The sequence below is a fragment of the Porites lutea genome, chromosome 7, assembly GCF_958299795.1.
Source record: "Porites lutea chromosome 7, jaPorLute2.1, whole genome shotgun sequence".
Classification (NCBI taxonomy): Eukaryota; Metazoa; Cnidaria; class Anthozoa; order Scleractinia; family Poritidae; genus Porites; species Porites lutea.
The window spans coordinates 12,151,972-12,163,921 of NC_133207.1; the positions used below are offsets into that span (position 1 = coordinate 12,151,972).

At 40.3% G+C, this 11,950-nt stretch overlaps 1 protein-coding gene across 2 annotated transcripts; it reads left to right on the top strand.

The window, feature by feature from the left end:
- Window positions 1-8,602, top strand: LOC140943765 (XK-related protein 6-like). Of its 2 annotated transcripts, XM_073392878.1 has the most exons (5): window positions 1-148; window positions 931-992; window positions 6,495-6,974; window positions 7,551-7,704; window positions 7,818-8,602. In XM_073392878.1, the coding sequence occupies exons 2-5, from the start codon at window positions 952-954 to the stop codon at window positions 8,508-8,510; spliced, it is 1,368 nt and encodes a 455-aa protein (XP_073248979.1). In that variant the 5' UTR covers window positions 1-148; window positions 931-951; the 3' UTR covers window positions 8,511-8,602. The 2 variants fall into 2 exon arrangements, with proteins under 2 accessions (XP_073248979.1, XP_073248978.1); XM_073392877.1 differs by lacking the exon at window positions 1-148 and having other exon boundaries at window positions 762-992.
- Window positions 8,603-11,950: the final 3,348 nt, after the last annotated feature.

An 11,950-nucleotide genomic window follows, 5' to 3' on the forward strand; every position in this document is an offset into this window, starting at 1 on the left:
TTAATCCCCCGTCGAGACCGAAAGGAAGTTTGGTTTTCGCTCTGATTCCGTAATTATCAACCAAATTGACCATCTATTCTTCACAGCAATTCGTTTCAAGATTTTTAATGGAATTAGCCAAGAATCATCGTGAAACTGGTAAAGTAAGGTAAGTCTCGAAAAGGTGAAAAATGTGTGTTGTCTAGTTAAATTGATACCATTGCATTGCCTTTGAACCGAAGATATCACAGTCTTGCCAGTCTGACATCATCGTTAACCTATGGCACGGCAGGTCTTTTTGCAATTTTCCGCGATTTTAGCGGAGCATGGTGCTCAAGTAAATCAGACAGTGTGATAGTATAGCGGTGAGCCTAATCATCAAGCTGTTGAGGCATATTTTAGCATAACGGAGAAGCAGACAAATCATTCAAAAGAGACTGGTCATTAACCTGGCGAGTGTTGACATTCAGACATTTACGATTCCATTACAGCGAAAAAAGGAAGACAATGGAACTTTAACCCCGGAAACGCGGCGTTTAATCAAGTAGTATGGTTATAATAGGGAGCTTAAGCGACAGCGTTTTTGAGCGACGGACGTCAACCGGAAAAGTGGACTTTTTGCATCATTGGGGAGTGGTTTCGTTGAAACTCTCGGGTAAATCGTCTTTCAGCAATACAAGTTTGTTAGCGTCGAGGCATATAAAAAGGGAGAAGGCCTCACTTCCGGTTGACGTGCGTCGCTCAAAAACGTCTTTGCTTAAGGTCCCTAATATTCGTGATATTCGTTCTTGGCAGTGTTGTGTGACATATAAAACGGCCTGGTGACATTTATGAAACCGACAGAGCGGAAGTGTTACTAGCTTTTTTAATCCCCCGTTGAGACCGAAAGGAAGTTTAGTTTTCGCTCTGGTTCCGTAATTATCAACCAAATTGACAATCTATTATTCACAGCAATTCGTTTCAAGATTTCTTATGGAATTAGCCAAGAATCATCGTGAAACTGGTAACGCAAGGTAAGTCTCGAAAATGTGAAAAATGTGTGTTGTCTAGTTAAATTGATACCTTTGCATTGCCTTTGAACCGAAGATATCACAGACAGCCTTTCTCTGTCTAAACGATCGTTAACACGAGGCGAGTAATAAAGTAAAGACGATATTTCGGTCGGAATTTGTAGGGTACGCTTGCCAGTTAGGCCTTTTTCAAATCCGTGCAGATGAGCTGAGAATTGAAGCCCAATGTATGAACTTTACCTCAACCAAAAATGAAAACAAATGATCCCAAATAGCATACAATGACATTAAATGGAATGAAAATAAAGCTCTCTGGAGTAAAAAAATCAAGAGCTTATTGGAACAGATAGGAATAGGAGAACTCTGGATGAAATTAAAGCGCACTATGAGGACATAGACGGTCATGACCAGGCAACGACTTAAGGATATCGAACTACAAAGATGGCTAAGTGAAATAAATAACGACACTAGAAAAGATGCTAACCAAAGCAACAAAATGAGAACCTACCGGTTATTCAAAACGATAGACAATTACAAATGTGAAGATTACCTATATCAGGTCACCAATACGCAACACAGAATAGCTCTAACAAAACTGCGACTTAGCCATAGAGACAGGACGTTATTCGAGACCGTTTAAGAAACCCGCAGAAAAAATTTGCCCAATTTGTAAAATAGAAATGGAGGACGAATACCATTTTCTAGATGTATGCCCTGCTTACCAGGAAAAACGATGTTCGTTACTAGATCATTTGGAAAAAGAATATAGAATAAAAATAAGCAGAATGTCACCTTAACAAAATATACCCCCTAGCTAGCGGAAAATGCTAAAATACAAAAACTATTAGCAAAACATATATTCGAATGCTTTGAAAAAAGGAAAGGGAAAGACGGCAAAAAGTAAATACTCTAGGACTTAATTAATTAATAACTTATTAGCCATATATGGTTAGGAATTTTTTGTTGTTTGTAATGTTAGTTATTTGGAAATAGTTGATATACTATTTATTGTATAGGACTCCAAATAAATAAAACATGTACGTATGTATGTATGTAGGTAGGTAGGTAGGTAGGTAGGTAGGTAGGTAGGTATGTATGTATGTATGTATGTATGAGCTGGCTCGACTGTAGCACGACTGTAACTTGGGCAGTGACTTGGTTTCTGACGTCGAATTTAATTTAGTTGAATTATATAGCTGTTGTCGAAAACAAGGCATATACTTATTCTAATGCGTATTATATATGAATTGAGTTCGGCACGGTAGTAGTACGAAGTTTGAAACACACCAGCGGGTGCGGGGGGGGGGGGGGGGGGGGGGGGGGGCGTTTGGGGTACTCCTGGGAATTCTTGGAGGGGGTATGCTGCCCGGTTCTCCAAATCCTGACCCTATTTAAGACCAAAAACTGTCATTTTCCACACCCGTTTTCAGACCAGTAATCAGCGCAGAAAAGTTATTGACAGCTCGCCCGCTTCCAAACATCCTCGGAGACCAAGGAGCAAGTCAGTCGGGCCGGGTTAAAAGGCGCGACGAAAGTTTTCAAGCTTGGGCGGAAGAGCCCCTTGGTACCGACTCTCACCGGACCATTTCCAAACGGTCAAGCGAATGCTTGCTCCTGATTGGGCACATAAAATGCTTTGTATTATTGTGCTCAATCGGCGAACAGCATCTCCTGAGTTCTTTTCGTGAGTTCGTACACGACGGCTTTTGACTCGATCACGGCTTGTCTGGCTCATGCACCAAAGAAATGCACGCAGCCAGGAGTCTTTCAGTTTGACATAAACGCTACATTTCAAAATACTGGTAGTCTTTACACTAGAGCCTAAATAAGCTAACAAATATTTCAAGACAAGTAAATTTTAAATTCTTCAAGTAAAAGAAAGCTTCACACATAACCTATCTTTTTTACTTCAGCTGAAGTGCTTGAAAACTTTTGTCGCGCCTTTTCTCCCGGCCCGACTGACCGCCCCTGGGTCTCCGCGGATGGCTTCCGAAAGCTCCGCCCCAAGTGAGACAAAATGTCTCACTTCTCCGAGTTTGTCTAGGCCTCAAAAACTTTCTCGGACCACGAGACCCGAAACGCATCGGCCGCAACATCATGCAACATCATGCCGAGAATTAAAAACTCTAAAAAGAAAATTGCCGGGGTGTGGAATGGTATTCGGGCGAGAGAGGAAGTTCACGGAGAAGAGATTGTGTAGCATTTCTTGATTTTTTTGCAAAGGCACAAGAAGCATGAGAATTGATTAAAAATCGTGAGTTAAACCTATTTGAATCACGCGATCGCCTGTCTCACCGTATCAAAATTATCATATCTCGGTGAGAATTCGGAAGTCAGCCAAAAGCGGTCATTGCACGCGTGCTGAAGAAGAATGCTGTATCATGACAGACTAGAAACAATAGAAACCTCCCAAAGCACAAACTCAGCCAAAACGCTAAAAATCTTCAATGTTTACTCAAGTTTGGGCTCATAGAAGATAATGTCACAGTTTTTCAGTGACCATGAAATTCAGAATCCGGGTAATTAGTTAATCAATTGTGGCCCTGAAAAAATTTGAAGGAAAAAAAACTACGAGTTTTTAAGAAAATGCTTTTTTCGTCAGAAGGACTCTTTAACGCTAACAAACGTCAACAAATTGCTAAAACTATAATTTCTATATGTTTGCATTGCTCCAAATCGCGCGCATTTACAAGGCCCTAAATCTTTTAGACTTGCAAGGACCCATCTGTTATAAAGATCCCAAAAATAAAGGGATAAATCTCATAGTTTACTAGATATAATCGTGTAGAGTTTGCTTATCATTTTCACATAAATAATGACCTAAAATTGGAAACCGCTGAATTTCTCGCATGGGTCTTTGCGATTTTGGTGAAACTCTGTTCAACGTAAGGCACTAATGCAAACTATATGTAGCAGAGAGATTTTCACGAAAAAAATGCCGGCAAGAGTAGAATTTCGACTCAGACCCCAAAGAGGCGTGGTACTATAACCACGTGACATTTAGTCCGATCGCCAAAAATTTTATGCTATATTGTAGATTGATCAATATGTTATCCATGCTATATGTTGGACTTACGATCAAATTAAAGGTTGGGATACCAGAGAGCTTCAAAGTAGGATGGTACCCTCTCAAAATAACTGGGTCGAGTCACCTTAAACGAACGAAACTGTGGTCAGCTTTTATTATCAGGATTATGGGCTCCTCATCCTCCTTCCCATCGTCCCCTCCCTCCCCCCCCCCCCCCGCGCTTTCTTTTTCTTTCTCCCCAGCCCTCCCTACAATACAAAATTAAGCCTCTGCGGAGGAGAGATTTATTCCCCCCAAAAGAGAGAAAGAGTGTCTGGTAAATTGTTTCCACTGATGAAAGATTTGTGAACTCGTGTCTGGCAAACTCGCCAAGTGTTTATATATACACAGTTATACCCACCTGATAACTTCATCTGCGCTGAACGCGTGTCTTTTGGTTCATATTTTCCTGCTCCACAGATTGTCACTGATGACACGCAAAAGAGTATCGAAAGTATGGCTGTACAATAAATGTCACAAAATCTACCTGAGCGGTCCCCTCAGGATTTTCTGTTTTACGTCATTCTAACCATCTCTTACTTGCGGGCGTGAACAAGAGAAACGTCATCATTACCCAACGATTGCATGTCGCCCCTGTTTAAGCAAATCGCATACATTATTGCATACTGACGGTATATTTCAACTGTAAGTACGGCGAAATGCCTCCGGGGGCACCAAAGTGAATCTGCCATAAAAAATCGATTCCTCTAAACAGGATTTTCTTGCTGTAAGTCTTTCATGCCTTTTTTATCGACGGTCGAGTAATCTTCAGGGTATTTACTTTTTAAATAGTTTTCGGCAAAACGTGATCAACTTGGCGTGTCACTTCAATCATCGCCAAAAATAAACTGCATGCTTATCACAAGACTCATTTGCATAAAATGAATATTTACCCAGCCGCACCATCGACGTTTTGCTCATTTAACATCCACATCTACATTAATTTTCGTTTGTAAGGTCGTTAGACATCACACCAACGTTAAATGACAATAATAATAATAAAAGTTATGTCTACTCGAGCGTGAAATGAAAGAATAAGAAAAATAAATAAAAATAAAAATGGCTGAAATTCATAGATTATTCTGTACAATACTTGGAAATCTTAGTCTTAAACGTCCGTAAAGAATATACTTTCAACAATGTCTTTTGGTAGTTTACTCTACATCCTGAGGGTTCGTGGAAAAAAGGAATAAAAATACACATCCTCTGTGGCATTTACGTTTAAAAATTGATACAGTTATGACAAAAACAGCTTGACTTGAAGTGTAGCGAAGAAAAAAAGCCCGGAGGGGGGACTCCGCATATGAAAAGGGTTGGGATGCTTGTCGTCTCGCTTAGGGGTGTAAATTTCGGATTTTGCTCTCACTTAGGGTGTTCTGGGCAAAACGCCATCATTTTTAGCCGTGAAGGTCTCGTTTAGGGTCGCACGTGAAAAAGTATAAAAATATCTATATTGTCTGTGTTTTAACATGGTCTCTTTTAGGGGTCAAAAAAAGCTTGGGCCACGCCCAGATCGGTCTCCTTTACGGGTTTAATTCAAAATTTCCGACGAGCATCCCCACCCCTTTCATTTGCGGAGTCTACCCCCGGGAAAAAAAGGACCCAAAGTAAAATATTTTACACATAAAACATCATCAACATACACTGATCCCATGAGAATACGGCTAAACTAAAACAGGAGGATGGGCTCCTGGGCGAAAGCATTACCATTTCTATCGCTAAAACACACAAGCCAAAACACACTTACCTCCATCGATGTCAAGTTCATCTTCGATTGTGAGTGGTTATCGGCAAGTTTCAGTGGCGAATCCAGACCTTCAGATAAGGAGGGGGTGGGGGCGGTCATCCACTCAAAAAAACTTTTTGGCCCTTCGGATCGGGCGTCAGTTTGGTCCAAAAATAAGAAGGGTGCACCCCCACCTCCCGGGCCCTTCCCCTGGATCCGCCACTGAGTTTAAGGTTGTTTAGTTCTGCAGATATTCTCCAAATACCAGATGTCGTCCGTCGAGTTGTCTTCTTGCTGTTCTTGCTATGTTTTAAGCCAATGGTTTGCCTAATTCTTTCTCGTGAAACGAGTGAAATGTTCCCCCATTTTGTATTCACTACCAAAACTTCTCGACGTCGTCCCGAGGTCTCCTTGGTTAACCGTTCAATAGTCTGGCAATTTTGCTGCACGATTGACGTCATCAGTTAACATATCACAAAGTTCTTCCAAATTTGGTCGACATAAAAACATCGAAGTGAAGCCAGTGCTGAATTTTAAAATGAACTGATTGACATCGTTTGCATGATCTGTATTAGAGAGTGGGCAGGACGATGGGAAATTGTGGTACATTATGGAGTACTCACCAATTATGAAAATACTCTAACTGCTTGCTTTGTGCCAATCCCATGGTTTAATTCTAAAACCTCTTGACCCATATTTTTATTTCCCATAGCTCCGTGGTCTGCAGTCACAAAGCAGGCACAGACGCTCCTACCCAAGATACCAAAGAAGTAAATGAGCCGTTTTGTAGAAAATTCAGCGGCTGTTTTCGTGAAATTTGGAAAAATATTTGTGATAACAGGCCACCCTTAACAGGTGCAGAAGATGAAGAGACACTATTCTGGAGAAAACGTGGAAAATGTGGTCGACAACAGCTTCTCGCCCCTTTATGCGCTCTTTTTCTAATTCTGTTTGATGTCGGGATGGACTTTAAAGTAGCTGTAACTCATTTTATGCAAGGGCATTATAACTGGGGCGCATACACAGTGGGCGTCGTGATTTTCTCCCTTGTTATGATTGAAGCCCTCTCAGCAAGCTTTTACATATCCGACCAAAGAGATCTTAACAAAACATACTGGCTAAAGCAGAACTCATTGGAAGTAAAGAATTGGTTCTATTGGTTGCATTTTGTATTTTGCGGACGTATTTTGAGGTAAGCGCTCTCTTGATCGACAAGTGAAATACCAGAGGAACCCTTCTCTACGGACACCTGTATATGACGGACAGTTTCGTTTGTCCCGACGAAGAAAAAGCTCATATATTATTTGTTTCTCTAAATTTTATCTACTTAATACGGACACCCGGTAAATCCGAACTCTTTGGGATGCCCCGTCGGTGTCCGTAATAACCGGATTCCACTGTATCCACTGTATGTAACAACGCGCATATTTATTAAATTTTTTGCTTAGTTTATCGCCTTAAGTATTTTTCCTCGTCACTTCAGAACGCCAGCGCGTACGTCACCGAAATCACTTGTCGTAGCGGCGTAAGAGAAAGACTGAAATTAAGACTTTAAACTTTAAATCTGGGTGTGTGGTGCGTCTAAAGAGATTTTAACGTAGTTGGCTTCACCCTTGTAAACCACAGGGAGTCAATAAACAGAAAGTTTAGTTGCAGACTACTACTTAAATTCATACTATCTATAACTGGAATTTCCATGTGACGGTTTAGTAAGCAAGACTTGTAGGTATCATTTCTTTTTATTTGATTTTCTTTGGTTTTTTATCAGATGCTCTCAGATCTTCAGAACTGTTCGACGTATACGAAGAATCCAAGTTCATCATCCTGATAATCAGATTCAGCTCTATCGCTTGTACATCTCCCAGCAGCGGCAGTTGAGTATACTGGGTGTCGTAGAGGCTTTTACTGAACAGGCCCCTCAGGTAAAGAAAAAGGTGATACAGTTGCAAGAGCTTTATGTTTTATTAGATCTTATTAGAGGTTCTGTAGATATTTTGCAATAATATACCTTTTCTGTTTCTTTTTTTAAATCTAGATTGCTCTACAACTATATATCCTTCTCGCAAAACGCGGTTTTGATTGGACTTCAGAGGATATCATGGTGTCATTAAACATGGCCAAGTCTTTGGCTCTTTTTTCTTTCAGCCTACTGACTTTCATAAGATATCTCCGTCTTGGAAACGAAGAAAGCAAATTATTGGAGCTGTTTAGTTGGGCATCTTTACTTAATTTCTTATGGCGCCTGTTCATGCTCGTTGCTAGGATACTGGCTTTAGTACTTTTTGCTTCTAGTTTTAAACACATGGTTTTTGTAATTGTCGCAATTCATTTTCTGTTTTCGTTTTTCCTTATAATTACACAGCCGGATAAGTATTTCGCTGAAGGTTCAGCTCGAGATAAGCTCCTAAGGTGCGCTTTCACCTGCATTAATACATTCTGCTTTTTTCCTTTGGCCGGTAAGAATACTTGGAAATGGGCTACTCCTTACTATTTTGTAACCTTTATCGAAAATTCCATAATGGTTCTTATCTGGTACTTTTATAGCGATTTCGGTCAAGGCTTCAAGAACGTTATGTTGGTAACAGAGTGGAGTGCGTTTCTGCTTGGTTTAGTATCAGTTTTACTATATTACAAAAATTTCCATCCTTCTAAACGAAACCGGAACAACACTGAATGCAGCCGACCAGTGGCCTGCAGGACAGTAGATGAAGAACGGTGTGTAGTGTAGCAGCTGAAAAACGAACTTTTCCCACAATGACTCAACAAGCAGTACAACAAACATTAGATGTAGAAAATGAGGAATAAACAAGTCTGCATGAACTACTGGTACAAAACTGTTATAACAAGTTATTAGTATTATTTTTCGTAATTGTTGAACAGTTGATTTTGCTTTGCAAGTAGAAAATTATCTTAGGCGTATAACCACATCCTATGACGGAATAATAGAATTGATTCGGTTTGTTTTTATCAACCTTAGTGGTTTTGATTGTAATCGGTTTATGCGCGGTAAATAATAATTAAGGTAGATAATGTGGGATATGTTAAGGAAATAGGTATCACGCTCATGTTTGAGATCGCAAGAAATAATAGTGAGCCTTTGCCAAGTTCGGTTTGCGGCCGGACATACGTAGTTAAGGCGTTTACTTGTGGTAACCATAAAACTAGTGAGCATTGTAATTTTGAGTAGAACGTTTAGAACGATTGTGATGTACGAATAAACGAACGAAATAAAGCGAAAAAAGTGAAAGATACAGTCCTGATTGTTTGTTGAACCAGTACCACAGCGGACGCGGAGATATTCCAAACGCAGTGGAAGATTCCGCAACAAAAACATTGTTGAAAAGAAACAAAATTATTGTTTATCATAGTCGGATGTTGTTATTTGTTTAGACTGTATACTACCTTTTATAACAGTGGTTCTCCACGATACTTCGAGATACGCTCCCCTAAACTATATATTTCTTGATAGACATCTTCCTCCAACCCTTAACAATCTCCGTGCAAAACACGTTAAATTCACGAAAATATTATCATTTTCAAAAACATTATCACTGTGTACAGTAAATATTAATGTTGTTCAATGATTCAAATTTAGCTCAAAAAATTGGATAACTCCATTCAAATCAGTTTCAAGTTTACTGGTCACTCATGACGGAGCAAAGTTGTCCCGGGTCATAGGCGGGTAAAGCGAGTTATCCCTATATTTTAGCAGAGCGTTTACAAGGGGGTAACCCCCCTAGCAACAGGCCCTTAGCTTGAACAGGATTTTTTCATCATCATTGTTGTGGTTGTCGTTTTTCGTCGAGCTTGCTTTAGCAGAGCGAGACTCTAAAAATGCTAACCTGTTCACAGACGCTCAAAATCCGTCGGGCGATAAAATAAACCGCGCTGGCTTACTACCTCATCGAATGCTGTATTCAGATAATCATTGGGCGTAGATATAGGGCCCAATAACTCCACGCAACAATATTTGGGGTTCGTTCCACGCCGAAGTGTACTCTCCTATAGCGTCTTGTTTTATTCTAAAATGGCAATGTTGTTTTAACTCGTGGGTACGCGCGAGCGTACCACGAGTTATTGCAGGGACAGGGATATGCAAATGAGTCACTCGCTCACTCGTAGTAGACGCACTTCGTAATTCATCGGGTCCGAACTCGAGAGCGCGAAGATCTATCGTTTCCAAAGAAGCACGCGCTCGCCGAAGTTCGGTGGCATCAAATTCCTCGCTGACAGCGTGCATCGTGCGCTACAGCACTGCTAGAGGATAGAGGTCTTACCAAATTTAAGACACGTAGGAATCTTTCAGATTAGTACGATTCAAGTGCATTTTACTCGTCCAGGCGTTAATCTTGACGAGAAGATGAGCATTTGCTCGTCGACTCCTTCAACTTCGACGCTGGCTTGATCTCCTACCTTGTGGTAACGAATTTTTTTCATTCAACTTCTCTCCGCAATGTAGTAGGTTATGGGTATGAATGAATGTAAGGTAAATAAAGGCACTTCTTCTTCTTCTTCTTCTTGAGGACTCCCGAAGATCACGGGGGGAAATGGAGGTGATTTTGAGCATTAACTTTAAAATGACAGCGGAAATCGAGATAAGAAAACATAAGCTTATGTTTTGCTTCCTACCTCGCGGAGGAGTGTGTCGGCTTTGTATCGCATATATTCTTTCATTGCCATGAAATGCGTTTACATTGTTAGCTCATGACGTAGTCATGCCATGGGCTTTTGGAGGCACTCGAATGGCACTCGATCACTCACTCACTCACTCACTCACTCACTCACTCACTCACTCACTCACTCACTCACTCACTCACTCGATTCTCATTAATTTATTCATCAAAGTCAGATTAAACACGTTGCTCCAACCTCCCTTACTTAGTATTACTTTTTTTCCAAGTGCCTTTTACGTATATGTTTGGAATATTCTAGAGGGTACTAGTAAGGCGATTTTTTTTTTCCGATACATCAATTATAGAGATGTATAAATGGAAATATTCTAAAGAACACTGATAATATCATCCGCAAGAAATGGACTTAGAATTGTTAAAAGGACATTGAAATAATTGAGCGTGGATCATTGTTGTATATTTGGACGAATTGTGCACATTTGTTCCCGATATTGTACTTGATATGGAGAAGATGCGATCACGGCAGGAGTGTGAAAGAGCTATTACAGCCTGACGATGGGATTTCGTTCAGCGAAAAGCGAACAAGCCAAAGAGCCTTACAATCACTGCAAAAAAACGGTCCTCGAATTGTTAAAGCGACATTGAGGAGTATCCGTTGAGGTTTATTGAGTTATTTGGACGAATCCGTTCGACCATTTGTCTTCGTATGCAAACAGGGAATGAATTAATGTTGTGTCTACTAGAAGCACAGGTTTCAGAACCAACAAGCGTTACGCTATTTCGCTTGAATTCTTAGGTGATCTTTGCCTTAACGTAGGCTCTTGTTTGTCGGTGATTCCATTTAGCAGTGCTATTAATGTAATTTCTACAATAAATGCTGCGCTGGTATAAACAGGTCTCTGGCGAAAGGCAATCGGATACTTCGACTGCGTTTAGGGTATGTGCCGCCCAACGGGTCGTGATTTTGAAGCTCCTGATTTAGAACGGGGTATCTATTTCAGAGGCGTTTTCTAGAACGGGGTATAAAAAATTGTGGATCACGGCTTTATCTTCTGCTTAAAATTGTTGCTGATTATGAAGAAGCATTTATTTGATGTATAAGTCGAACAAATAAAGAAATATCTTTTTTAAAAAACAGGGCTATTTCAAATTACAAACTTTCTGGAACGGAGTGTAAAAAATTGGCCCATTTCTAGAACGGGGTGTCAGTTTTAGGGCGAATTCTAGAACGGGGTATAGAAAATTAGCTCATTTCTAGCACGGGGTATCAATTTTAGAGGAAATTTTTTTTAGAACGGGCACAGGTAGCTCAAGCTCACTATGAGAGCCCTGAACAACTTATCCTACTTAGCTAATTAATTATTCATACAGCAAAAAAATTATAAGACGTTGTATAGAGAAATATTCTTTGCTCACTTCAAACTTCCAATCCGAACCTCGTCACCTTCTTCACGTATTTTGGGAATAGCTTGATTGATCAGTTGTGAAATTTCTTAGTTTGTTACGGCAGCAAACCGGGAAGGCATTTTGCTCGCAA